General features: G+C 48.5%; 2 protein-coding genes across 2 annotated transcripts; both read left to right on the plus strand.

Moving 5' to 3' along the window:
• The first annotated feature begins 2,834 nt into the window (after positions 1–2,834).
• LOC141088332 (NADP-dependent alcohol dehydrogenase-like) lies at positions 2,835–6,053 on the plus strand. The gene is made up of 2 exons (XM_073574378.1): positions 2,835–2,893; positions 5,429–6,053. Exons 1-2 carry the CDS (start codon positions 2,835–2,837, stop codon positions 6,051–6,053), a joined length of 684 nt encoding a protein of 227 aa, XP_073430479.1.
• A 46-nt stretch (positions 6,054–6,099) lies between these two features.
• Positions 6,100–20,675, plus strand: LOC141088147 (NADP-dependent alcohol dehydrogenase-like). Its single transcript, XM_073574078.1, has 3 exons — positions 6,100–6,141; positions 18,705–18,779; positions 20,082–20,675. Exons 1-3 carry the CDS (start codon positions 6,100–6,102, stop codon positions 20,673–20,675), a joined length of 711 nt encoding a protein of 236 aa, XP_073430179.1.
• The last annotated feature ends 5,414 nt before the right edge of the window (positions 20,676–26,089 follow it).

The following is a 26,089-nucleotide window of genomic DNA, read 5'->3' on the forward strand; positions in this document are numbered from 1 at the left end:
ATAGTATATAACACAGCCACATAGAATATAACACAGCCACATGGTATATAACACAGCCACATAGTATATAACACAGCCACATAGTATATAACACAGTCCACATAGTATGTAACACAGCCGACATAGTATATAACACAGTCCACATAGTATATAACACAGTCCACATAATATGTAACACTTCCCACATAGTATATAACACAGCCACATAGTATATAACACAGTCACATAGTATATAACACAGCCACATAGTATATAACACAGCCACATAGTATATAACACAGCCACATAGTATATACCACAGCCCACATAGTATATACCACAGCCCACATAGTATATAACACAGCCACATAGAATATAACACAGCCACATGGTATATAACACAGCCACATGGTATATAACACAGGCCACATAATATATAACACAGTCCACATAGTAAATAACACAGTCCACATAGTATATAACACAGCCAAATAGTATATAACACAGCCACATAGTATATAACACAGCCACATAGAATATAACACAGCCCACATAGAATATAACACAACCACATGGTATATAACACAGCCACATAGTATATAACACAGCCACATAGTATATAGCACAGGCCACATAATAAATAACACAGGCCACATAGTATATAACACAGGCCACATAGTATATAACACAGCCCACATAGTATATAACACAGCCACATAGTATATAACACAGCCACATAGTATATAACACAGCCACATAATATATAACACAGGCCACATAATATATAACACAGCCCACATAGTATATAACACAGCCACATAGAATATAACACAGCCACATAGTATATAACACAGGCCACATAATATATAACACAGCCCACATAGTAAATAACACAGTCCACATAGTATATAACACAGCCCACATAGTAAATAACACAGCCCACATAGTAAATAACACAGTCCACATAGTATATAACACAGCCATATAGTATATAACACAGCCCACATAGTAAATAACACAGCCCACATAGTAAATAACACAGTCCACATAGTATATAACACAGCCACATAGAATAGAACACAGGCCACATAATATATAACACAGTCCACATAGTAAATAACACAGTCCACATAGTATATAACACAGCCAAATAGTATATAACACAGCCACATAGTATATAACACAGCCACATAGTATATAACACAGCCACATGGTATGTAACACAGGCCACATAATATATAACACAGTCCACATAGTAAATAACACAGTCCACATAGTATATAACACAGCCAAATAGTATATAACACAGCCACATAGAATATAACACAGCCACATGGTATATAACACAGCCACATAGTATATAACACAGGCCACATAATATATAACACAGTCCACATAGTAAATAACACAGTCCACATAGTATATAACACAGCCAAATAGTATATAACACAGCCACATAGTATATAACACAGCCACATAGAATATAACACAGCCCACATAGAATATAACACAACCACATGGTATATAACACAGCCACATAGTATATAACACAGCCACATAGTATATAATACAGGCCACATAATAAATAACACAGGCCACATAGTATATAACACAGGCCACATAGTATATAACACAGGCCACATAGTATATAACACAGCCACATAGTATATAACACAGCCACATAGTATATAACACAGCCACATAATATATAACACAGGCCACATAATATATAACACAGCCCACATAGTATATAACACAGCCACATAGAATATAACACAGCCACATAGTATATAACACAGGCCACATAATATATACCACAGCCCACATAGTAAATAACACAGTCCACATAGTATATAACACAGCCCACATAGTAAATAACACAGCCCACATAGTAAATAACACAGTCCACATAGTATATAACACAGCCCACATAGAATATAACACAGGCCACATAGTATATAACACAGCCACATAGAATATAACACAGCCCACATAATATATAACACAGCCCACATAGTATATAATACAGCCACATAGTATATAACACAGTCCACATAGTATATAACACAGCCCACATAGAATATAACACAGCCCACATAGTATATAACACAGCCACATAGAATATAACACAGCCCACATAATATATAACACAGTCCACATCCCCCCCCCCCCCGAGAATGGCCCCACAGTCCAGAACTCACTGATATATTAAAAAACTCCACAATTTTCACCTCTCCTCGTGCCATGCGCTGCTTCCGTCTGGCTCCTACATAAACATAAAAAGTACCAGCACAAAGTCAAGAAAATTTCATGTATATAAACTCAGATACATATCAGAAAATACAGAGAAAAAAATGAGTTTACCATATACAACGAAAAATAAGTATTTATTAATACAGAAGTTCATCAATTACATAAATAGTAAAATGTACAATAAAATATATCATATGTCAATTAGTATGTATGAATACACATGATTCACAAGACTGATGGCCACAGACTATGAGCAGAACATGATAGCAGGACAGAGCAAAAAATAACCTATGTCAAACCAATAGTAATAGAAAGAGTTAATGTAAACATCAGGCAGCTGATTCACTCAGTATCAGGAGGCTCATATAGCCAACCATGCAGTGCAATGGTATGCTGAACAAGTGCCCCTAAATCATAAACATCACCATGGTAGTGTGGGAGGAATGGCCCCCGTCGAGTATCCGGACCGGAACCAAGGGAGCCGTCATCTGGGTTCCGGGGGAAACTGTCCCCGGGGGACAGAGTTCGAGGACAAGCTGTTGTGACAGACAGATGGGCTGGAGGAGGGAACAATATAAAGGAGGCGGGGAATCCCCGGGACGATGAGTGAGCAGACTGTGACAGAGGCAGCAGGCGACTGTGGGAGCGACTGCAAGATAGAGCGACCTACCAGTGCCAGGGAAGATGCCGACTGAGGACTCCAGAGGGACGGTGGCAGGGCGATCATCCGAGATTTGCTGCCCCGCTCCAGCCCGCGGATGCAGCCTACCCGCGGTCGCCCGCGGCCGCTGCCATCTCGCTCCACCCCGCGGCAGCGACCTGTTACCCGCCACCCGCAGTCGCCCTGCTCTCTCCAGTGTTCGCGGCAAGTACAGTGCCGCCGCCGGCCACCACTGTCCCGCAGCGGTTCGCAGCAGGGGCCGAGCCTCTGCTGGCCGTGGACTCCCCGTCACAGCTGTTAGCTGCGTGGGTGGTCTGTGATTCGCCACCCTACATCGCTGCCACTTGCCCCAGTCTGGGAACTGCGGCCCATCCGTCCAAGGACTCAGCCGGGGCCTGTGGGGCTCCAGTGTCATCAGAGCGCTGGAGCGTGCGAAGACTACGCCAACGCCTCACCAACTGGGCCCAGCGACTACTACGCCGAAAGACCACCATCCCGAATGGCGAGGGACGCCTGGACGGCTAAGTTGACTATATATTTACGGACCCGTAGTCAGCCATACCGCGGCCCTATAGTGACCGGCTATTGCCGGAAGTAGTCGTGTTCTACCCGTTTGTGTTTGCTTGTTTTAGAGCCCCTGCGAGGGCAACCCGTGTTACTGTGGCACCCCGGAGGCTTCAGTCGCCACAGAGGTACTGCACCTCCTCCTGAGGTGTGGTGCCCCACCATCCAGGTAAGGTGAGAACTCCTGACCACGCTGCAACACTCGCATCCCACACAACATGGTAGTTCAGCAAAGCCACATTGCGGCTCCTTGCTTAGAGGGTAGCAGAGCACCTTTGGTGGTTCCCTGCTTGGAACACGAAACGTGCTGGGAGGCGGGTGGAGTTTAGACTACATAAAGAGCAGGAAGAGTTAGTTAGTCAGTCAGTCAGTCAGTGAGAGAGAGAGTCACTCGGAGAGGAGTGAGGATTCCTGGAAGAGGGATGGAGGAAGGAGTGCTGCAGCTGCCTCAGTGATCTGAGCCAGCTGGCACAGGAAAGGAAAGAAGGAGAAAGACATTGGACTGAAACCTGACCTTCTATGAGAGAGAGGGATTAGTACAGAATGAAGGAGAAAAATGGAACAGAGAGGACGTTGGTTAGAGAAGAACCCTGCCTAGAAGCTCTAAACGCAAGGCCGGGGCCCGGTCCCCGAGGTTGTATGGATACTGAAGGCTCTGCAGCAGACACCGGTGGAGTAGTGAGCTACTCCCATCTAAGACTTGGGGGCACAACAGCAACTTGGATAGTGAGCTGGGACTCAGGAGTAAGGCGTCCCCGAAGCAGGCTACAGCTGTCTGCTGTACAAGTAGAGTTCTTGGGAACATCTGTCAGGAGGCACTCCAGTGTAACTCAGTACTAGGAGTACTTCAGTAAAAGGCGCTATAGAGGAGACATTCAGAAAGGTACATGTTGGCGGAGTGTTCGAAGGGAGCATCCTATCTTGCCTGGAGGTTGACTGAGCCCAGGACCCGGAGGACACAGCACGGAGGCAGGCATCTGTGTGAACTGCAGACTGTGAGTAAAGCTTTGGAACTACATGCCCTGGTGTCCTCCACTTATTCCCGCATCACTACACCCTGCAAAGCTACTTCTGGGCAACGGCCTCTACACCGCCTGTGCCTCTCCTCCATTGCTACATCTACACTGCCCTGGGACTACGGCTCCACCTGTGGGGAGCTTCACCATCTTGGCTGCAACCCACCACCAGTCCCAGAGGATCTGCATGCAGCGTCGGTCTAACACCTCACTTGCCGAACACCACAGGTGGCGTCACAAACTATTCATAAACTTTATTTCATTGTTCATTCACCCCCTTTTTTGCCATGGAGCCCCAGGGCCACGGACCGGGTCACAGCTTCCGTGACACTCCCATTGAGATCAACGGGCCCGATACCGAGTACCCCGCTAGGCCCTGGTGTCGGCGCTCCATTACCGCTTTTGGTGATCAAGCCGTGACTGAGGAAAGTTCCCTCTAGTCTTATAAAAGTTATTATAGAAAGCACCAAATTGTCTCGCGACTCGTCACTGCATCCTGCGTACCTGCAATTACCACAGTATCAACAATAAATATATTTATGTATACATTACGTATGCAAAGACCGCTACATGACTAAGTAAAGAGTGAAGAGGTTAATTACCCATAATGACTGCTCGTGCTGTGACCACGTTCCCCAACGCACGTTACGCTTGATATTTCGTCGCTTCCTCAGGGGGCTCCTGTCTCAACGGCTGCACTGCCTGGCACACAGTGAGTGCGCGATGACGTCATCACACACCCGCAGTGTCAGAGGCAGAGGGGAATGATGGGAGAGGAGGCATCAGCTGACGCTCTCTCCTCCATCATTGCTTTGAACCGGAACCACCATGAGCACCGCAGGAAAGGCTATTAAATGCAAGGCCGCTATTGCCTGGGAACCATGCAAGCCCCTCAGCATTGAAGATATTGAAGTAGCTCCTCCAAAGGCTCATGAAGTCAGAATAAATCGTGCAGAGCTTGCGATGGCCAACACAGTAACATCTGCAAAAAATTAGAGTTTGCATTTGGAGCTCAATCAGGACTGATGGATGATGGTACAAGCAGATTTACCTGTAAAGGCAAAGCGATTTATCATTACGCATGCACAAGTACATTCACTGAATACACTGTGGTGTCTGACATTTACGTTGCCAAAGTGGATGCCCGTGCCCTTGTTGAAGTTTGTCTTATAGGCTGTGGATTTTCTACTGGATATGGTGCAGCTGTCAACACTGCTAAGGTGACCAAGCGCTCTAGTTGTGCTGTTTTTGGCTTGGGAGGAGTTGGTTTTTCAGCAATTGTAGGATGCAAGGATGCAAGCGCTACACGAATCATTGGAGTAGGTTCACATAAGGATAAGTATCCAAAAGCCTTACAACTGGGAGCCACTGAGTGCCTAAACCCAAAGGTTTACGATAAACCCATTCATGAGGTCATTACTGAGCTAACTAATGGAGGAGTGGATTTTGCCGTTGAATGTGCAGGACGCACTGAAACCATGCTGACTGCTCTCCAGTGTACTTACTGTGGAAATGGTGTTGCTTGTTTGCTCATGAAGTCAAAAGAAATCGTGCAGAGCTTGCGATGGCCCACACAGTAACATCTGCAAAAAATTAGAGTTTGCATTTGGAGCTCAATCAGGACTGATGGATGATGGTGCAAGCAGATTTACCTGTAAAGGGAAAGCGATTTATCATTACTAGTGTTGAGCTTTCCGATACCGCAAGTATCGGGTATCGGCCGATATTAGCTGTATCGGAATTCCGATACTGACTTCCGATACTTTTTTCGTATCGGATAACGGAATGGGAAGTTCCCATAATGCTATCAGCCCGCTCGCTTTGATTCAGCCAATGGGAATCCTCAGAAGTGTGGGCACATCCTGTTAGGCATGTAAACTATTGGCATGGCTGTGATTGGCTGCTGAAATGATGTCATGATGCACTATAAAAGCCGCCGCCATTTCTGGTCACTCGGCTGTGAATTCAGTTAGGGACAGGCTGCTGTTGAAGACTGTGAGGGACAGTTAGAAATAGCGATTCTCAAAACAATATTGTGCTTTACCCAGGCTACATAAACCACCACTGTAGCTTTCTTTTCCCTAGCAGCAGTGTTCACAGCTGTCTGCAAGGGCTGTGTGAGTGCAGCTCACGCTGTGGAGTGGGTCCTGCAGCCACGTCTGGTTGTAGGCCGCCCAGCGTGCCTCACTGCTGCCTCATACATATTTTTCTTTTTGAGCTGCTTATTTTTAAAAAATTCTATCTAGTGTGCTTCCATCCGTATCAATATACGTTGGTTGCAAACACTAGTAGTAGACAGCGGAGCCTTTCTGCAGCCTTTCAGTGCTAGTGCCCACTTAGCTGCACTATTCACGGCTGTCTGAGAGGTCTCTGACTGTGTTTGAGTGCAGCTCACGCTGAGTAGTGTGTCCTGCAGCTACGTCTGGTTGTAGGCTGCTCAGCGTGTCACTGCCTCACACATTTTTCTTTTATTGCAGCTCATTTTTTCTCCTATTAGTGTGCATCCATCCGTATCCATATATGGTGGTTGCAAACACTCTAGGAGTACACAGCGGAGCCTTTCTGCAGCCTGTCAGTGCTAGTGCCCACTTAGCTGCACTGTTCACGGCTGTCTGAGAGGTCTCTGACTGTGTGTGAGTGCAGCTCACGCTGAGTAGTGTGTCCGGCAGCTACGTCTGGTTGTAGGCTGCTCAGCGTGCGTCACTGCCTCGCACATATTTTTCTTTAATTGCAGCTCATTTTTTCTTCTCCTATTAGTGTGCATCCATCCATATCCATCTACATTGGTTGGTTGCAAACACTATATAGGAGTAGAGAAGCCTTTTTTCTGGCTTGTGCCGTTCAGCTGCAGCCAGATTAGTATTACCCAAATTTTTTGGAGCCTCATCTTTTGCATTGTAGGTTACCTGCCTGCATTGTAATAGCTCCAGAAAGTTGGTGATACTCTCACTTTCAAATCTTTGATCACATCATTTTAGTTTTTTTTCCCCCCCAAAAAAACAGCAAAGTTCACCAAACACTACAGTTGAAAGTTGTGTAGGCCACATTAGCTCCCATTAAAGTGTAGTCGATACACACACTTCATAAAATTAGTGTTTCTTATACCTGTAACCAGCTGTTCAGGAATAAGCACACTAAGGCCCCCCTTTGTACTTTTCTGCCTATCTTTCTCAGTCTAGCAAGATGAAGAAGGCAGGGAGTAAGGCACGTGGGCGTGGAGTTTCAGCAGGGAGAGGACGTGGGGATTCTGCAGGGAGAGGACGTGGGGATTCTGCAGGGAGAGGACGTGGAGAGTCTGTGCCTGCTGTTGGCACCAGTGAGTCAGCATCCCCCAGTTTTAGCAGGCAACAGTCCTTTATGCGCAGCTTTGTAGGACCTCAACGTACCCCACTGCTGCGGGAGGAACAAATTGAAGCCGTTGTGGGATGGATGCCAGCTAACGCATCGACTTCAATTACTTCCACATCCTCTCAGGGCCAGAGCACCGAAGAGCAACCATCTGTCTCTTCACCACCTGCCAAAGTGCCCAGGCAGTCAGAGAGCACTGGACAGGAGCCATCACAGTCTCTACTTCTGTTCTTGGAATCTGTTGGTTTGGAAAGAGGGGGCCAGCCAAGCAGCATTCCAGATTGTGAAGAAGAGGGAGTATGCAGTGATGCGCAACTTCTTTGTCCCTCTGAATCTGAAGAGGCGGGTGGGTCAGTGCCTATGGTCAGCACACCTCAGTACGCATCAGATGATGACGAGACACAGTTGCCACTTTCTGTTGCGTACGGTGCTGGCGAGACAACCCAGGAGAAGCAGGTGTTTGAAGAGGGGAGTGTAGATGATGAGGTCCTTGACCCATCATGGCGTGAGGAACAGGAAGGTGGTGGGAGCAACTCTGAGGAAGAGATTCCCCGAACGGCCAAAACCGGAGGGAGAGGGAGAGGGGCAGACTTGGTTGCCTGTAGCCTCCACTTCGGCACACGTTAGGAGCATTCCACTTTCAAAAGGCAAAACGGGCGCTCCCAAGACTTGCAGTGCGTGGTCCTTTTTTGACACAGTTGCAGATGACATTTGCTTTGTCAAATGCAAGCTGTGTCATCAGAGAGTCAAAAGAGGGAAAAATGTCAGCAACCTCAATACCACTAATATGTGGAAACATGTGCGGACCAAGCACGAGGTGGAGTTACACAGACACACTGAAGACGTAGGCCAATGTACAGCACCACCTACCACCTCTTCAGCTCGTGTTGGGGCCTCTTCCTCCAGCTCACACACAGCTGGTTCGGCTTCCTCACAGGATCGCCAAGGAAGAACCTCTGGCACTGTTGTCCGGAGACCCTGTGACATTCCACCCACAGCATCACATTCCAAGTCATCCTCACACTCCCAGGCCACTCGACAGCCATCGGTAGCACAGGCATGGGAGAAAGGTGACCATACTCGGCAAACCATCCCCGAGCACAGGCTATGAATGCTGGCATTGCCAAACTACTGGCACTTGAAATGCTGTCATTCAGGCTGGTGGAGACTGACACCTTCCGGGACTTCATGGCATTGGCGGTCCCACAATACACCGTGCCCAGCCGCTTTTATTTCAGCAGGCGAGCCGTCCCTGCCCTGCAGAAACATGTGGAGGCAAACATAAAATATGCGCTACTAAACGCCGTCAGTAGCAAGGTCCACCTGACCACCGATGCGTGGACCAGTAACCATGGACAGGGACACGATACCTTTCCCTCACTGCCCATTGGGTCAATGTTGCTGAGCCGGGTACAGATCTGGAGAGTGGCGCTGTACGTGTTCTGCCAACTCCATGGATTGCAGGAATCCAGTCTGTACACATTGACTCCTCCTCCTACTCAAGTTCCTCTGAAACAGCGCAGCAGGAGCCTGTTATGACTGATATGACCACAGCCGTCGCCAAACGTCAACAGGCCGTACTGAAATTAATTTCTTTGGGGAATCGAAGCCACACAGCGCAGGAGCTCTGGAATGCCATCAAGCAGGAGAGCGACGTGTGGTTTCTGCCAGCGAATCTCCAGCCGGGCTTGGTAGTGTGTGACAATGGCCGAAATCTGGTGGCAGCTCTTGGCCTTTGCAACCTCACTCACATCCCATGTCTGGCACATGTGCTCAACTTGGTCGTGCAGAGCTTTCTGAGCGACTATCCGGATCTTGATGCACTGCTGCACAAGGTCCGCATAGAGTGCGCTCACTTGCAGCGTTCCAGCACGGCAAGGTCGCGCCTTGCTGCTCTGCAGCGCCGATTACGCCTTCCGGAACATCGCATCATATGTGACTTACCCACCAGGTGGAATTCTACGTTACATATGTTGGAGCGGTTGTGTGAGCAGCAGGCAGCAGTCATAGAGTACCAGCTGCATCAGGCGCAAACAAGTCGCACTGTGCGCCGGTCACACTTCAGCACCACTGACTGGGCCTCTATGAAGGACATCTGCCTCGTTTTGCGTGCCTTCGATGATTCCACGCGGATGGCGAGTGCAGATGATGCACTAGTCAGCATGACTGTCCCCCTTATCTGTCTGCTTCAAAAAACACTGCAAGCACTAAGGGATGAGGTTTTGGAAGAGGTGGAGGATGAGGAGTCCGAAATGCCATCTGCTACTGGACAGTCTGCGCTACGTGCTTCCTCACAAAGGCCTAGGCAGGGGACACTTTGTGAGGCGGATGAGGAGGAGTCGATGGAGGAGGAAGACATCTCTCCAGAGGAGGGAGGTACACAAAGCTCTAGTCAGTATGTACAGCGAGGGTGGGGTGATGCAGAGCAGGCAGAGATCACGCCTCAAGCAGGGGACAGCGGTTCTTTGGCAGTTGGGAGTCTTCAGCACATGGTTGACTTCATGCTGCAGTGCCTGAGAAACGACCGTCGCATCGCCCACATTCTCTATACGGCTGATTATTGGGTGTACACCCTCCTAGATCCTCGCTACCGGGACAACTTGCAAACCCTCACACCAACGTTGAACCGGGAGTGTAAACTGCGGGAGTACCAAGACACACTGGTGCAGTCCATCATGTTTTCCATTCCACCCGACAGCAGTGGTGCTAGTGCTTTACAAAGCACCTCTGTGCGTCGAGCCAGTGGAGGAAACTCGGCACAAAGAGGGAGCAGAGGCAGCGCCTCAGCACAAGGCAAGACCACTATGGCCCAAATGTGGCAAAGTTTTGTGTGTCCGCCACAATTGTCTACACCATCACTGACGGCTCCAGTCAGCAGGAGGCAACGTTTCCATCAGATGGTGACAGACTACATGTCTTGCCCTGTGAGTGTACTCCCAGATGGCTCTTCCCCCTTCAAGTTTTGGGTCTCTAAGCTGGATACATGGCCAGAGCTTAGCCAGTATGCATTGGAGGTGCTGGCTTGCCCTGCTGCCAGTGTATTATCGGAACGCGTCTTTAGTGCCGCAGGTGGTGTACTAACAGACCGTCGCACGCGACTTTCTTCCGATAACGTTGACCGGCTTACTTTTCTGAAAATGAACAAGGCCTGGATCTCCCCAGAATTTGCCAGTCCTCTTCCCGACTAAATAATTGGTTGGCAACTGTATCCAGGTCTCCTGTTGTGTTCATGTTTCTACCACCTGAACTATAATCCCTGGGCTTCAACACAGCCAGTTGTCGCTCAGATGTGTCGTCTGCACAGAGAAAAACACTAGCTCCTGTGTTATTGGGGTTCAGTAATGCCAGCTGCTACCCTGCTGTGTGGACTGCAAAGTCTCCTGCTCCATCCACATTCAAACTACTACTGATTTTTAACCGTGCTTCACTTAGGCCTCTGGCTCCACTGTCTCTAGTATTTCCCCTGGCCTCCAACCCCGCCAGTTGCTGCTCTGAAGTGGCGTCTGCACAATCCACACTTCTTCCTGAGTTACTGGGGCTCAGTCACGTCAGTTGATCCCCTGATGTGTGTCCGGCAAGGTCTCCTGGTCTGTCCACATTCCCATTACTAGTAGTATGAATGAGGACAGAGCAGGAGACCTTGCCGGACACACATCAGGGGATCAACTGACAGGACTGAGCCCAATTAACACAGGAACAAGTGTGGATTGTGCAGACGCCACTTCAGAGCTGTCACTGGTGGGGTTGGAGGCCAGGGGAAATACTAGAGACAGTGGAGCCTGAGACCTAAGTGGAGCACGGTTACAATCAGTAGTAGTCTACAACCTCTATAAAACGTGCTGCAAGTTGGCCTCAGCCTGCTCCATGCTTCATCCTGGGCTCCAACAACGCCAGTTGGTGTTCAGAAGTGCCGTCTTCACAGAACAAAACACACTAGCTCCTGTGTTAGTGGGATTCAGTAATGCCAGCTGTTCCCCTGCTGTGTAGACGGCAAACTCTCCTGCTCCATCCACATGCCAACAACATCAGACCTCAGCCTGCTCCATGCCTCATCCTGTGCTCCAACAACGCCAGTTGGTGTTCAGAAGTGCCGTCTTCACAGAGCAAAACACACTAGCTCCTGTGTTAGTGGGGTTCAGTAATGCCAGCTGTTCCCCTGCTGTGTAGACGGCAAAGTCTCCTGCTCCATCCACATGCCAACAACATCAGACCTCAGCCTGCTCCATGCCTCATCCTGTGCTCCTACAACGCCAGTTGGTGTTCAGAAGTGCCGTCTTCACAGAGCAAAACACACTAGCTCCTGTGTTAGTGGGGTTCAGTAATGCCAGCTGTTCCCCTGCTGTGTGAATGGCAATGTCTCCTGCTGCCTCCAAACTCACACTGCAACGCATTTTCTCCTCGCTCCAAGTAGGCCTCAGCCTGCTCGGAGCATTGATCCTGGGCTACAACACAGCCAGTTGTAGCTTGGAAGTGCTGTCTGCACAGATTCAAACACTCGCTCCTGTGTCTGTGGGGTTCAGTAACGCCTGCTGTTCCCCTGCTATGTGGATGGCAAAGTCTCCTGCTGCCTCCAAAATCACACTACTACTGATTTTCCACCGTGCTCCACTTAGGCCTCTGGCTCTACTGTCTCTAGTATTTCCCCTGGCCTCCAACCCCGCCAGTCGCTGCTCTGAAGTGGCGTGTGCACAATCCACACTTGTTCCTGTGTTACTGTGGCTCAGGCACGTCAGTTGATTCACTGATGTGTGTCCGGCAATGTCTGCCGCTCTGTCCCCATTCCCATTACTAGTAGTCGGAATGTGGACAGAGCAGGAGACCTTGCCGGACACACATCAGTGGATCAACTGACGTGACTGAGCCCCAGTCACACAGGAACAAGTGTGGATTGTGCACACGCCACTTCAGAGCGGCGACTGGCGGGGTTGTAGGCCAGGGGAAATACTAGAGACAGTAGAACCAGAGGCCCAAGTAGAGCCCGGTTAAAATCAGTAGTTGTGTACAACCAATATAAAACTAGCTCGAAGTAGGCCTCAGCCTGCTGCATGATTGACCCCATGGCTCCAACATCGCCAGTTGCAGCTCAGAAGTGTCTTTGGCACGGGTACTCCCTCCTGCTCAGCCTGGTTCCAGCACCGTCAGCTGGTTCCCGGCAGAGCCTTTGGCCTAGGTGCCTCCTTCTTGGTATCCGAGTTCCAGCAACGTCTGCTGGTCCTTGGTAGTGCTTTTTAGCACAGGTACCTCCTGCTTAGAAACCGTGTTCCAGCACCGTCAGCTGGTCCACGGTTGTGCCATTGGCTCTTGTTCCTTCTGCTGCCCCTCTGAGTTCCAGCACCGTCAGCTGGTTCTCGGTAGTTCCATTGACTCTTGTAGCTTCTGCTACTCATCCCGGTTCCAGCACCGTCAGCTGGTTCTCGGCAGAGTCTTTGGCACGGGTACTCCCTCCTGCCCAGCCTGGTTCCAGCACGCCTGTTTCCGGGTAGTGTCAATGTAACTTTGCCACCGATACGTTGTCCTGTCGTGTTGCGGTCGGGTTTGCCGAGTCTATGGTGCCTGCAGTTTTGGTGCTTTCTATGTGGGCTGCGGGTTCTGGTAATAAAGGCTGGTTCTGTAGTGCCAATAGGACAAGCACCCCCTGTTGGACTGTGGGTTTCGGAAACTGCGTCCTGCTCGCGGCCTTGCAACTTTGTTGATCATGGGTACCTTCTGCTACCCATCCGGGTTCCAGCACCGTCTGCTGGTTCCCGGCAGAGCCTTTGGCATTGATGCCTCCTTGTCGGTATCCGAGTTCCAGCAACGTCTGCTGGTTCTTGGTATTGCTTTTCAGCACAGGTAACTCCAGCTTAGAAACCGTGTTCCAGCACTGTCAGCTGGTACACGGTTGTGCCATTGGCTCTTGTTCCTTCTGCTGCCCCTCTGGGTTCCAGCACCGTCAGCTGGTTCTCGGTAGTTCCATTGACTCTTGTAGCTTCTGCTACCCATCCGGGTTCCAGCACCGTCAGCTGGTTCTCGGCAGTGTCTTTGGCACGGGTACTCCCTCCTGCCCAGCCTGGTTCCAGCACGCCTGTTTCCGGGTAGTGTCAACGTAACTTTGCCACCGATACGTTGTCCTGTCGTGTTACGGTCGGGTTTGCCGAGTCTATGGTGCCTGCAGTTTTGGTGCTTTCTATGTGGGCTGCGGGTTCTGGTAATAAAGGCTGGTTCTGTAGTGCCAATAGGACAAGCACCCCCTGTTGGACTGTGGGTTTCGGAAACTGCGTCCTGCTCGCGGCCTTGCAACTTTGTTGATCATGGGTACCTTCTGCTACCAATCCGGGTTTCAGCACTGTCTGCTGGTTCCCGGCAGAGCCTTTGGCTTTGTTGCCTCCTTGTCGGTATCCGAGTTCCAGCAACGTCTGCTGGATCTTGGTAGTGCTTTTTAGCACATGTAACTCCTGCTTAGAAACCGTGTTCCAGCACCGTCAGCTCGTCCACGGTTGGGCCATTGGCTCTTGTTCCTTCTGCTGCCCCTCCTGGTTCCAGCACCGTCAGCTGGTTCTCGGTAGTTCCATTGAGTATTGTAGCTTCTGCTACCCATCCGGGTTCCAGCACCGTCAGCTGGTTCTCGGCATTGTCTTTGGCACGGGTACTCCCTCCTGCCCAGCCTTGTTACAGCACGCCTGCTGTTTCCGGGTAGTGTCAACGTCACTTTGCCACCGATACGTTGTCCTGTCGTGTTGCGGTAGGGTTAGCCGAGTCTATGGTGCCTGCAGTTTCGGTGCTTCCTATTTGGGCTGCGGGTTCTGGTAAAAAAGGCTGGTTCCATAGTGCCAATAGGACAAGCACCCCCTGTAGGACTGTGGGTTTCGGTAACTGCGGCCTGCTCGCGGATGCAAAACTTTGTTAATCATGGGTACCTTCTGCTACCCATCCGGGTTCCAGCAACGTCAGCTGGTTCCCGGCAGAGCCTTTGGCCTAGGTGCCTCCTTGTCGGTATCCGAGTTCCAGCAACGTCTGCTGGTCCTTGGTAGTGCTTTGGAGCACAGGTACCTCCTGCTTAGTAACGGTGTTCCAGCACCGTCAGATGTTCCACGGTTGTCCCATTGGCTCTTGTTCCTTCTGCTACCCATCCGGGTTCCAGCACCGTCAGCTGGTTCTCGGCATTGTCTTTGGCACGGGTACTCCCTCCTGCCCAGCCTTGTTACAGCACGCCTGCTGTTTCCGGGTAGTGTCAACGTCACTTTGCCACCGATACGTTGTCCTGTCGTGTTGCGGTAGGGTTAGCCGAGTCTATGGTGCCTGCAGTTTCGGTGCTTCCTATTTGGGCTGCGGGTTCTGGTAAAAAAGGCTGGTTCCATAGTGCCAATAGGACAAGCACCCCCTGTAGGACTGTGGGTTTCGGTAACTGCGGCCTGCTCGCGGATGCAAAACTTTGTTAATCATGGGTACCTTCTGCTACCCATCCGGGTTCCAGCAACGTCAGCTGGTTCCCGGCAGAGCCTTTGGCCTAGGTGCCTCCTTGTCGGTATCCGAGTTCCAGCAACGTCTGCTGGTCCTTGGTAGTGCTTTGGAGCACAGGTACCTCCTGCTTAGTAACGGTGTTCCAGCACCGTCAGATGTTCCACGGTTGTCCCATTGGCTCTTGTTCCTTCTGCTACCCATCCGGGTTCCAGCACCGTCAGCTGGTTTTCGGCAGTGCCTTTGGCCTAGGTGCCTCCTTCTTGGTATCCGAGTTCCAGCAACGTCTGCTGGTCCTTGGTAGTGCTTTGGAGCACAGGTACCTCCTGCTTAGTAACTGTGTTCCAGCACAGTCAGCTGGTCCATGGTTGCGCCATTGGCTCTTGTTCATTCTGCTGCCACTCCGGGTTCCAGTACCGTCAGCTGGTTCTCGACAGTTCCTCAGCCTTCTTGTAACTTCTGCTACTTTTCCAAGTTCAAGCTTGTGGAAATGTTTTTTGATTCTCACTCTGGATCTCCATGAAAATGACCCTGAAGACAAATACCCTGAAGACCACACAGAAGAATACCTAAAAGATGACCCTGAATAAGATGACCAAGAGGACAAAGAACAGGAAGACAACCACCAAGATGCAGAACAACAAGAGACAGAAGACCAAGAAGCATAAAAAACAAAAGCAGAAGAACATTAAGCATAAGACTAAAAATCTGAGCAAAGGATATTATCAAATTTATTAGCAGAAGAAGACTAAGCAGTGTATGGGGGTGTGTTATGAAAGAGTCACCGAAGGAGGAAAAAACAAAAATACAAGCTAAGTCCAGAAAAACTGGAGAGGTTGGTAGCTATCGGATTGCAGACCCCTGATCCTATCCACAACAACTAACAGTAGCCGTGGGGGGTTCCTACGATGCCCTAGACCCCTCGATCACAGCCGGAGTACAAAATAGGCCTAAAGAAAGAAAGGTGAAATCTAAACTGCCCCAGAGCAGACCCCAAAGCAATAGGCAGCCCCCAACAAATAATGACGGTGAAGCAAGATGAAAACACTAACACAGATAGAAAGATAGGTTGAGCAAACGATGGGGCCTAAGCTAACTAAAAAGGACAGGATAGAAAAGCTGCTGTCTGCAATCCGTAAAAAACCCTACCAAAAACCCTACCAAAAAATGTCCCAACCGTCTGATAGGAAAAACAGGCCCTGAAGTCGCTATATCAGCACTCAGGTAAATTCTGAAGACAGAGCCAAGAGACCACCATAGTATCTTTTACGGTTTCTGACAAACGCTTCCGAAAGAGAGCTGCCAAGGCACCATCATTCCAGGTAGTAAGGACCGCCCACTTTTGGAATTTTTGACAGTACAACTCTGCAGAATCCCGACCCTGGCTCAATGCCAACAGGGCCTTTTCAGCCTGATCAATAGCATTAGGTTCATCATACAACAACCCCAAGGCTTGAAAAAATGCGTCCACATTAGTAAGAATAGGATCATCAGGTTTCAAAGAAATCCTGGGGATCGCCGCGCAGCAAAGAGATGACAATTTTAACCTGCTGCGTGGAGCTCCCCGACGAGTTAGGCTTCAAGGCAAAAAATAATTTACAATTATTCTTAAAATTCAAAAATTTAGACCGATCCCCAAAAACACATCAGGAGTAGGGTTCTTTGGTTCAGCAGCATGAGAATGAGCAAGATAGGCGGAAATTCCCCGCACTTCAGCAGTGAGCTGCTCCACACGATCAGACAATTGCTTCATCTCCATTGAGAAAGAAAAAAAAAAATTCCCCCTACGGCCTCAGAGACATAGAGGAAGAAATATACACAAAAAAAAAAAAAAAACATTCTGACAAACTCTCTTTTTTTTTTTACAATTCTTTCCTGCTATTGAGTACCCTAGGATCTGCGGTATGGCTGGTAATTCTGTTATGAATGAGTCACCGAAGGAGGAAAAAACAAAAATACAAGCTAAGTCCAGAAAAACCGGAGAGGTTGGTAGCTATCAGATTGCAGACCCCTGATCCTATCCACAACAACTAACAGTAGCCGTGGGGGGTTCCTACGATGCCCTAGACCCCTCGATCACAGCCAGAGAACTAAATAGGCCTAAAGAAAGAAAGGGGAAATCTAAACTGCCCCAGAGCAGACCCCAAAGCAATAGGCAGCCCCAACAAATAATGACGGTGAAGCAAGATGAAAACACTAACACAGATAGAAAGATAGGTTGAGCAAAAGATGGGGCCCAAGCTAACTAAAAAGGACAGGATAGAAAAGCTGCTGTCTGCAATCCGTAAAAAACCCTACCAAAAAATGTCCCAACCGTCTGATAGGAAAAACAGGCCCTGAAGTCGCTATATCAGCACTCAGGTAAATTCTGAAGACAGAGCCAAGAGACAAAAATGGAACTCAGCACACCCCCGACCGGGGATGGCTGAACTCCAAAAAACAAGGTAAACAAAACAAAACTAATAAGTTCAATAGCAGAGCAAAAATTTATCTTTGGGAAGCAGGAATCAGACTGGTCTCCAAGAATCCAGCAGAGAAATCACCAGCGACTCAGAAGGGCGTCGGCTGCCTTATATCCAGTCAGAATTTCCTGTTACCCAGTCATCATCTACCAGATCAGGTGTTTGGTAATCAGCCTCACTACCTTCCTTCACCAGAAGAGGGAGTTCATCAGACAGCGACGGTGAAGGGGAAAATGAACTCACAACAGGGGTGTGTCCGTTCCTCCTCGTGGTGCCCCTGGAAAAGGCCTGCTGCTGCAGGACAAACTGAACGTGGACAAATCCTGTTGTAAATCTTTTGTGACAGGCTGAACGGAAGGTGTAATCTTCAAACTTTTATAGATAACAACTACAGGAATGCCTGACACAAATAAGAATATGATGAAGAAGAATAGGAAGAAGATGAAGAAGTAGAATATGAAGAAGAGTAATAGTTGAATAAGAAGAATATGAAGAATGTAAAAAAAAAAAAAGAAAAAGAAGAAAAAAAAGAAGAAAAAGAAGAAGTTGATGAAAAAGATGCTGCTGCTGAGGATCATGAAGGAGAAAGTGTGGGAGAAGTAAAAAAGAAGGTAAAGAGCATGGAAGTAGTGAAACATACATATCTGACAAAAAATTAAAGACTTTAACATAGTCAATATCTTTGTAACTACGAACGTCTTTAAAAAAAAAAAAAATCCTGCTATTCCATTTGATTGGGCTAAACCTCTATGGCTTTAATGTCTCCTACACCTCCCACAATACATTCTACATTATTATTAGTTGTTTTTCTTCATGTAGAATTAACCTACAGGGAAAGAAAGGGTTTTTTTTAATTCCGATATTTCTGTTCCATTGACTTGAATGGGACTTCGGGATCGGAATCTGCGATACCCGATACTTTTTTTTAGATCGGCCGATCCATTCCGATACGATATTTTTCAGTATCGGGTGGTATAGCTCAACACTAATCATTACGCATGCACAAGTACATTTACTGAATACACAGTGGTGTCTGACATTTGCGCTGCCAAAGTGGATGTGTGGCGCCCCTGAGGCTCAGTCGCCACAGAGGTACTGCACCTTCTCCTAAGGTGTAGTGCCCCACCACCTAGGTAAGTAGGGAACTCCTTTCCACACTCCAACACCTGCACCCCACACACAGGATAGTTCAGCAGGACCACATTGCGGCTCCATGCTTAGAGGGTAGCAGCGCACCTTTCGTGGGTCCTTGCTTCGTAACACGAGATGTGCTGGGAGGTGGGTGGAGTTGAGATATATAAAAGGTTGGGAAGGTTTAGAATTACAGATCAGTCTGGAGGTTCAGTCTGACAGAGGGTCAGAAAGGAAGGAAAGGAGCCACTCGGGAGGAGTGGGGATCCCTGGAAGAAGGGATGGAGGAAGGAGTGCTGCAGCTGCCTCAGTGACCTGAGCCATCTGGCACGGAAAAGGAACAGAAGGAGAAAGACGTAGAACTGCAACCTAAGCTTCCATAAGAGAGAGAAGAAACAGTGCGGAACGAAGGAGTAGGAGAACAGAGAGGAGTTGTGGGTTGGAAGAGGAACCCTGCCTATAGGTTCTCAGCGCAAGGCCAGGGACCGGTCCCCGAGGTTGTATGGACACTTATGGTTCTGCAGCAGACACCGGTGGAGTAGTTGGCTGTAAATGCACTACTCCCATCTAAGACTTGGGGCACAACAGCAACTGAATAGAGAGCCAGGACTCCGGAGAAGGGAGTCCCCAAGAGAGGCTACAGCTGTCTGCCATACGAGTAGAGTTGTTAGGAACATCTGACAGGAGGAACTTCAGAGTACCACGGTGCTCGAGCTCTTCACACTAAAAGGCGCAATAGAGGAGTCGTTCAGGAAAGGTACATGTTGGCGGAGTGTTGGAGAGGATAATCCTGACTAGCCCGGGAGGTTGATTGAGTCTCTACCCCGGAGTCAGGCACCAGTGTGTACCATGAACTGTGAGTAAAGCTTTGGAACTGCAAGCCCTGGTGTCTTCCATTCATTTGTGCGCCAACACCGTCAGCACCGCTACATCTGGCTACCAACATTCCTCACACCGCCTACGCCTATACACTGTCCTGGGGTTACAGCTTCACCTGCGGGGAGCTACACCATCTATGCTGCAACACACCATCAGCCCCAGAGGATCTGCACGCAGCGTTGGCTTACCATCTTGCTTGCCAAACACCACAGGTGGCGTCACAAACTATCACATAAACTATATTACAAACCACCATTGATTTGGGCGCCCAGGGCCACGGACCGGGTCACAGCTGCTGTGACTTATCCCACTTACACTGGCCCGGTACCGAGTACCCCACAGCCCTTGGAGGGCGACCCAGATGCCCGTGCCCTTGTTGAAGTTTGTCTTATAGGCTGTGGATTTGCTACTGGATATGGTGCAGCTGTCAACACTGCTAAGGTGACCAAGCGCTCTAGTTGTGCTGTTTTTGGCTTGGGAGGAGTTGGTTGTTCAGCAATTGTAGGATGCAAGGATGCAAGCGCTACACGAATCATTGGCGTAGGTTCACATAAGGATAAGTATCCAAAAGCCCTACAACTGGGAGCCACTGAGTGCCTAAACCCAAAGGATTATGATAAACCCATCCATGAGGTCATTACGGAGCTAACTAACGGAGGAGTGGATTTTGCCATTGAATGTGCAGGACACACTGAATCCATGCTGACTGCTCTCCAGTGTACTTACTGTGGAAATGGTGTTGCTGTTGTGTTGGGTGTGGCATCTCCCAAGGACACACTTTGTTTGCATCCAGGTTTGCTTGTCACAGGGCGTACCTTGAAAGGATCTATATTTGGAGGCTACAAGGGTTCTGATATCCCAAAACTGGTTACAGATTATATGAACAAAAGGAACAATCTGGAACATTTAGTAAGCAAGAAGCTAGCCCTGGAAAAAATCAAATGATTCAATCAATGAAAAATCAAGCATTTGAACTGCTTAGCAGTGGGGCAGGAGCTCGGAGTATTGTGATATTCTAATCGTACTGCAGGTGAAAATATGGAAGTAGACCATGGAGCTGTCCTTGTAGAAATGCACTTTACAGCTTCTGATTAATCATATCTTATATGCATACATTCTCCTATCTGATTGGTGTATGATTTTTTTGTTCACAGTGATAGAATCCACTTAAGAATTTCGGCATTTGCTTTGGTTCAACTTCTATACTAATGCAGACACCGGTATAGTTCAATGTGGCGGCGGTGGGGGGAGTCGCCACTAGCGGCAGGTAAGCCCCCCCGCCTCACGGGCCCCATAGCGGATGTGTAATGTGCCGCTACCCGGGGGCCCCTGGGTTAGCGGGGAACCTAGGCAGCTGCCTGGTCTGCCTGCCCCTAACGCCGTTACTGCTCCTGGGACTCGCCATGGTGGGAGGAAAGAGGATCAGGGTGAGGATTCTGTGGTCCAGACTCCTGGCTAGTGAGACTGGACCGTGTGGAAGACAGGTAGTGCTGGGAAATACTGGAAGCATTATCTGCCATTTAACCAACCACCTGTTTGCACTGATCTCTCTTTAAGAGTGGTGTCCTGCAACCCTCTGCAAAATGGGACAGGAACCTACGTCTCATGGATGATCGTGTTTGTTGTGTTCCCAAAGCATGCATAGTTTCACTTGGCCAACGGCTTTGGCCTCTGCGTGCACCATCAGCAGCACGTAAACTTCTCTGTCCCTTACCCCACGCCTTGTGCTTTTTTAAATTACGTATATAATTTATGCATGCAAATTTTCTGGTATTAATAGGTAAAAGAAAATATGTTGCCTTGAAAAGGACTTTTGTTTTTAGCTTACAGCAGCAGTATACCTATGGAAGGCCTGTAAGGCAATAAATCCTGCCTGTATGCCTCTAATCCAAAACTACTTGAGAATGGCACTTGAGCACCCGCGATACTCAATCGAGTAACGAGTGTAACCAAGCACCACGATCAGTGGCGTAGCAACTGTTTGTGGCGCCCGGGGCGGTCGAAAAATTTGCCGCCCCTTTGGTCGTTGATAATACATAAGGGGCTGGGGGCCCCACCTATAGCGTCAGACAGAGGGCCCCCACCAAACAGCGCCACACAGAGGCTCCCCACCAAACAGCGCCACACAGAGGACCCCCACCAAACAGCTCCACACAGAGGGCCCCCACCAAATAGCGTCACACAGAGGGCCCCCACCAAACAGCGCCACACAGAGGGCCCCCACCAAACAGCGCCACACAGAGGGCCCCCACCAAACAGCGTCACACAGAGGACCCCCACCAAACAGCGCCACACAGAGGGCCCCCACCAAACAGCGCCACACAGAGGGCCCCCACCAAACAGCGTCACACAGAGGGCCCCCACCAAACAGCGCCACACAGAGGACCCCCACCAAACACAGTCACACAGAGGGCCCCCACCTACAGCACCACACAGAGGGCCCCCACCACATAGCAAGTGCCAACCATGATGCTACCAAAGAAAGGAAACCAAAATAAATGTCTCACGAAGATAAACCCTGTATACCCGTCATTGCGAGGTGGTCACCTGCCCAGGACCCCCATGTATTAGCAAGAGCTGTGTGGACTAAAGATGTTTGTGTATTAATACCACAAATATCTGGCCATCCCCAGTAAAGGTGGATTAACAGCGAAACCCTGTCTGCAATGAAACAATCCAATAAAATATCACAGAAGAAAATAATAAATCCAAAACCTGTTGGTCGCGTTGCTGTACGTCCTGGTGTGCAGTAGCGTGACAGCGCAAACACCGGCACCAGGGCATCCAGAAAGCTCATCCAGCAATTTGACCATTCTGCATTTATAATGCTTTTGCTTAAATTCAGCTTACTTACAGATGTAGCAGAGCCATGTTTGTCATTTGGCATAACTCCCTCATCTAATATATAAAGCTCAAAGTGTGTATGTATGTATGTATATATGTACAGTTGTGGCCAAAAGTATTGACACCCCTGCAATTCTGTCAGGTAATACTCAGTTTCTTCCTGAAAATGATTGCAAACACAAATTCTTTGGCATTATTATCTTCATTTAATTTGTCTTAAATTAAAAAACACGAAAGAGAATGAAGCAAAAAGCAAAACATTGATCATTTCACACAAAACTCCAAAAATGGGCCAGACAAAAGTATTGGCACCCTCAGCCTAATACTTGGTTGCACAACCTTTAGCCAAAATAACTGCGACCAACCGCTTCCGGTAACCATCAATAAGTTTCTTACAATGCTCTGCTGGAATTTTAGACCATTCTTCTTTGGCAAACTGCTCCAGGTCCCTGATATTAGAAGGGTGCCTTCTCCAAACTGCCATTTTTAGATCTCTCCACAGGTGTTCTATGGGATTCAGGTCTGGACTCATTGCTGGCCATCTTAGAAGTCTCCAGTGCTTTCTCTCAAACCATTTTCTAGTGCTTTTTGAAGTGTGTGTTTTGGGTCATTGTCCTGCTGGAAGACCCATGACCTCTGAGGGAGACCCAGCTTTCTCACACTGGGCTCTACATTATGCTGCAAAATTTGTTGGTAGTCTTCAGACTTCATAAAGCCATGCACACGGTCAAGCAGTCCAGTGCCAGAGGCAGCAAAGCAACCCCAAAATATCAGGGAACCTCCGCCATGCTTGACTGTAGGGACCGTGTTCTTTTCTTTGAATGCCTCTCTTTTTCTCCTGTAAACTCTATGTTTATGCCTTTGCCCAAAAAGCTCTACTTTTGTCTCATCTGACCAGAGAACATTCTTCCAAAACGTTTTAGGCTTTTTCAGGTAAGTTTTGGCAAACTCCAGCCTGGCTTTTAGTCTCGAGGTAAGAAGTGGGGTCTTCCTGGGTCTCCTACCATACGATCCCTTTTCATTCAGACGCCGACGGATAGTACGGGTTGACACTGTTGTACCCTCGGACTGCAGGGCAGCTTGAACTTGTTTGGATGTTAGTCGAGGTTCTTTATCCAACATCCGCACAATCTTGCGTTGAAATCTCTTGTCAATTTTTCTTTTCCGTCCACATCTAGGGAGATTAGCCACAGTGCCATGGGCTTTAAACTTCTTGATGACACTGCGCACGGTAGACACAGGAACAGTCAGGTCTTTGGAGATGGACTTGTAGCCTTGAGATTGCTCATGCTTCCTCACAATTTGGTTTCTCAAGTCCTCAGACCGTTCTTTGGTCTTCTTTCTTTTCTCTATGCTCAATGTGGTACACACAAGGACACAGGACAGAGGTTGAGTCAACTTTAATCCATGTCAACTGGCTGCAAGTGTGATTTAGTTATTGCCAACACCTGTTAGGTGCCACAGGTAAGTTACAGTTGCTGTTAATTACACAAATTAGAGAAGCATCACATGATTTTTCGAACAGTGCCAATACTTTTGTCCACCCTCTTTTTTATGTTTGGTGTGGAATTATATCCAATTTGGCTTTAGGACAATTCTTTTTGTGTTTTTTCATTTAAGATAAATTAAACGAAGATAATAATACCAAAGAATTTGTGTTTGCAAAGATTTTCAGGAAGAAACTGAGTATTATCTGACAGAATTGCAGGGGTGTCAATACTTTTGGCCACAACTGTATGTATGTATGTATGTATGTGTGTATGTATGTATGTGTGTATGTCCGGGATTGGCATCCGCACCGTCGCAGCTACAGCCACAAAATTTGGCACTGTCACACGTCTGGACCCCGAGAGCGTCTTAAGCTATGTTGTGAGGCGAAATTTTAACCCTGTGCGTTCCAATTCACCAAACAATTTTGCCCCTGCCTACATACTGGGGAAAAATTGTGTGCGCGTCAAGCCCCGCCCCTCATTATGATGTCATAATGCCCCTATTTGCATCCTGGGGAAGCAGTGTGTGCGTATCAAGCCCCGCCCCTCATTATGATGTCACAATGGTTGCCATGGCGACGCTGATGTCATCATAGGTTGCAAGCCCTGCCTCCGCTCATTATGATGTCATAATGGTTGACTATGGGATGGAGGATGTGTGATGGGTATATGGGCACTGGACTATGGGATGGTGGATATGTATGATGGATATATGGGCACGGGACTATGGGATGGAGGATATGTATGACGGGTATATGAGCACGGGACTATGGGATGGAGGATGAGTGATGGGTATATGGGCACTGGACTATGGGATGGAGGATATGTATGACGGGTATATGGGCACTCGACTATGAAATGGCGAATATGTATGATGGGTAAATGGGCACGGGACTATGGGATGGAGGATATGTATGACGGGTATATGGGCACGGGACTATGAGATGGAGGATGTGTGATGGGTAAATGGGCACGGGACTATGGGATGGAGGATATGTATGACGGGTATATGGGCACGGGACTATGAGATGGAGGATGTGTGATGGGTAAATGGGCACGGGACTATGGGATGGAGGATGTGTGATGGGTATAGGGGCACGGGACTATGGGATGGAGGATGTGTGATGGGTATATGGGCACGGGACTATGGGATGGAGGATATGTATGACGGGTATATGGGCACGGGACTATGAGATGGAGGATGTGTGATGGGTATATGGGCACGGGACTATGGGTTGGAGGATGTGTGATGGGTATATGGGCACGGGACTATGGGATGGAGGATATGTATGACGGGTATATGGGCACGGGACTATGGGATGGAGGATGTGTGATGGGTATATGGGCACTGGACTATGGGATGGAGGATATGTATGACGAGTATATGGGCACGGAACTATGGGATGGAGGATGTGTGATGTGTATATGGGCACTGGACTATGGGATGGAGGATATGTATGACGAGTATATGGGCACGGAACTATGGGATGGAGGATGTGTGATGGGTATATGGGCACTGGACTATGGGATGGAGGATATGTATGACGGGTATATGGGCACGGGACTATGGGATGGAGGATGTGTGATGGGTATATGGGCACGGGACTATGGGATGGAGAATATGTATGACAGGTATATGGGCACGGAACTATGGGATGGAGGATGTGTGATGGGTATATGGGCACGGGACTATGGGATGGCGGATAATTATAATTTGTTATAACTAACCACAGTTAGTAACTATGCCCGGGCAGCGCCGAGCTCTCCAGCTAGTTGTCACATAATAAGGCAATTGTTTTTGCATTGGGTCCTACTATATATCAAGCAATTGCATTGTGAGCAATTCCCTGGCAATCTTTCTTTTTTTCCCCTCAGTTCTCATCAGTTGTGTCAACCGCCTGCTGTACGACATGCACAAGGGGTGTAAAAAAGTCAAGTCGTAAAGGTATGTAAAATTCAGGCTCCTAAACTGGGCTACAAGATGTGGAATGGGAAAGTGCTTACAATGCAATAGCTTCACTGCTT

Source organism: Dendrobates tinctorius, unplaced genomic scaffold (assembly GCF_039654945.1).
Source record: "Dendrobates tinctorius isolate UK_male_01 unplaced genomic scaffold, ASM3965494v1 ptg000038l, whole genome shotgun sequence".
Classification (NCBI taxonomy): Eukaryota; Metazoa; Chordata; class Amphibia; order Anura; family Dendrobatidae; genus Dendrobates; species Dendrobates tinctorius.

Bases quoted from the DNA above. Each gene is read 5' to 3' on its own strand.
- LOC141088332 (XM_073574378.1), top strand. From the start codon at position 2,835: ATGAGTGAGCAGACTGTGACAGAGGCAGCAGGCGACTGTGGGAGCGAC. The intron at 2,894-5,428 runs GCGACCTACCAG...TAAATCGTGCAG, and splicing joins GGGAGCGACTGCAAGATAGA to AGCTTGCGATGGCCAACACA.
- LOC141088147 (XM_073574078.1), top strand. From the start codon at position 6,100: ATGGATGATGGTGCAAGCAGATTTACCTGTAAAGGGAAAGCG. The intron at 6,142-18,704 runs ATTTATCATTAC...GTATAGCTCAAC, and splicing joins TTACCTGTAAAGGGAAAGCG to ACTAATCATTACGCATGCAC. The intron at 18,780-20,081 runs GTGTGGCGCCCC...CAGCCCTTGGAG, and splicing joins TTTGCGCTGCCAAAGTGGAT to GGCGACCCAGATGCCCGTGC.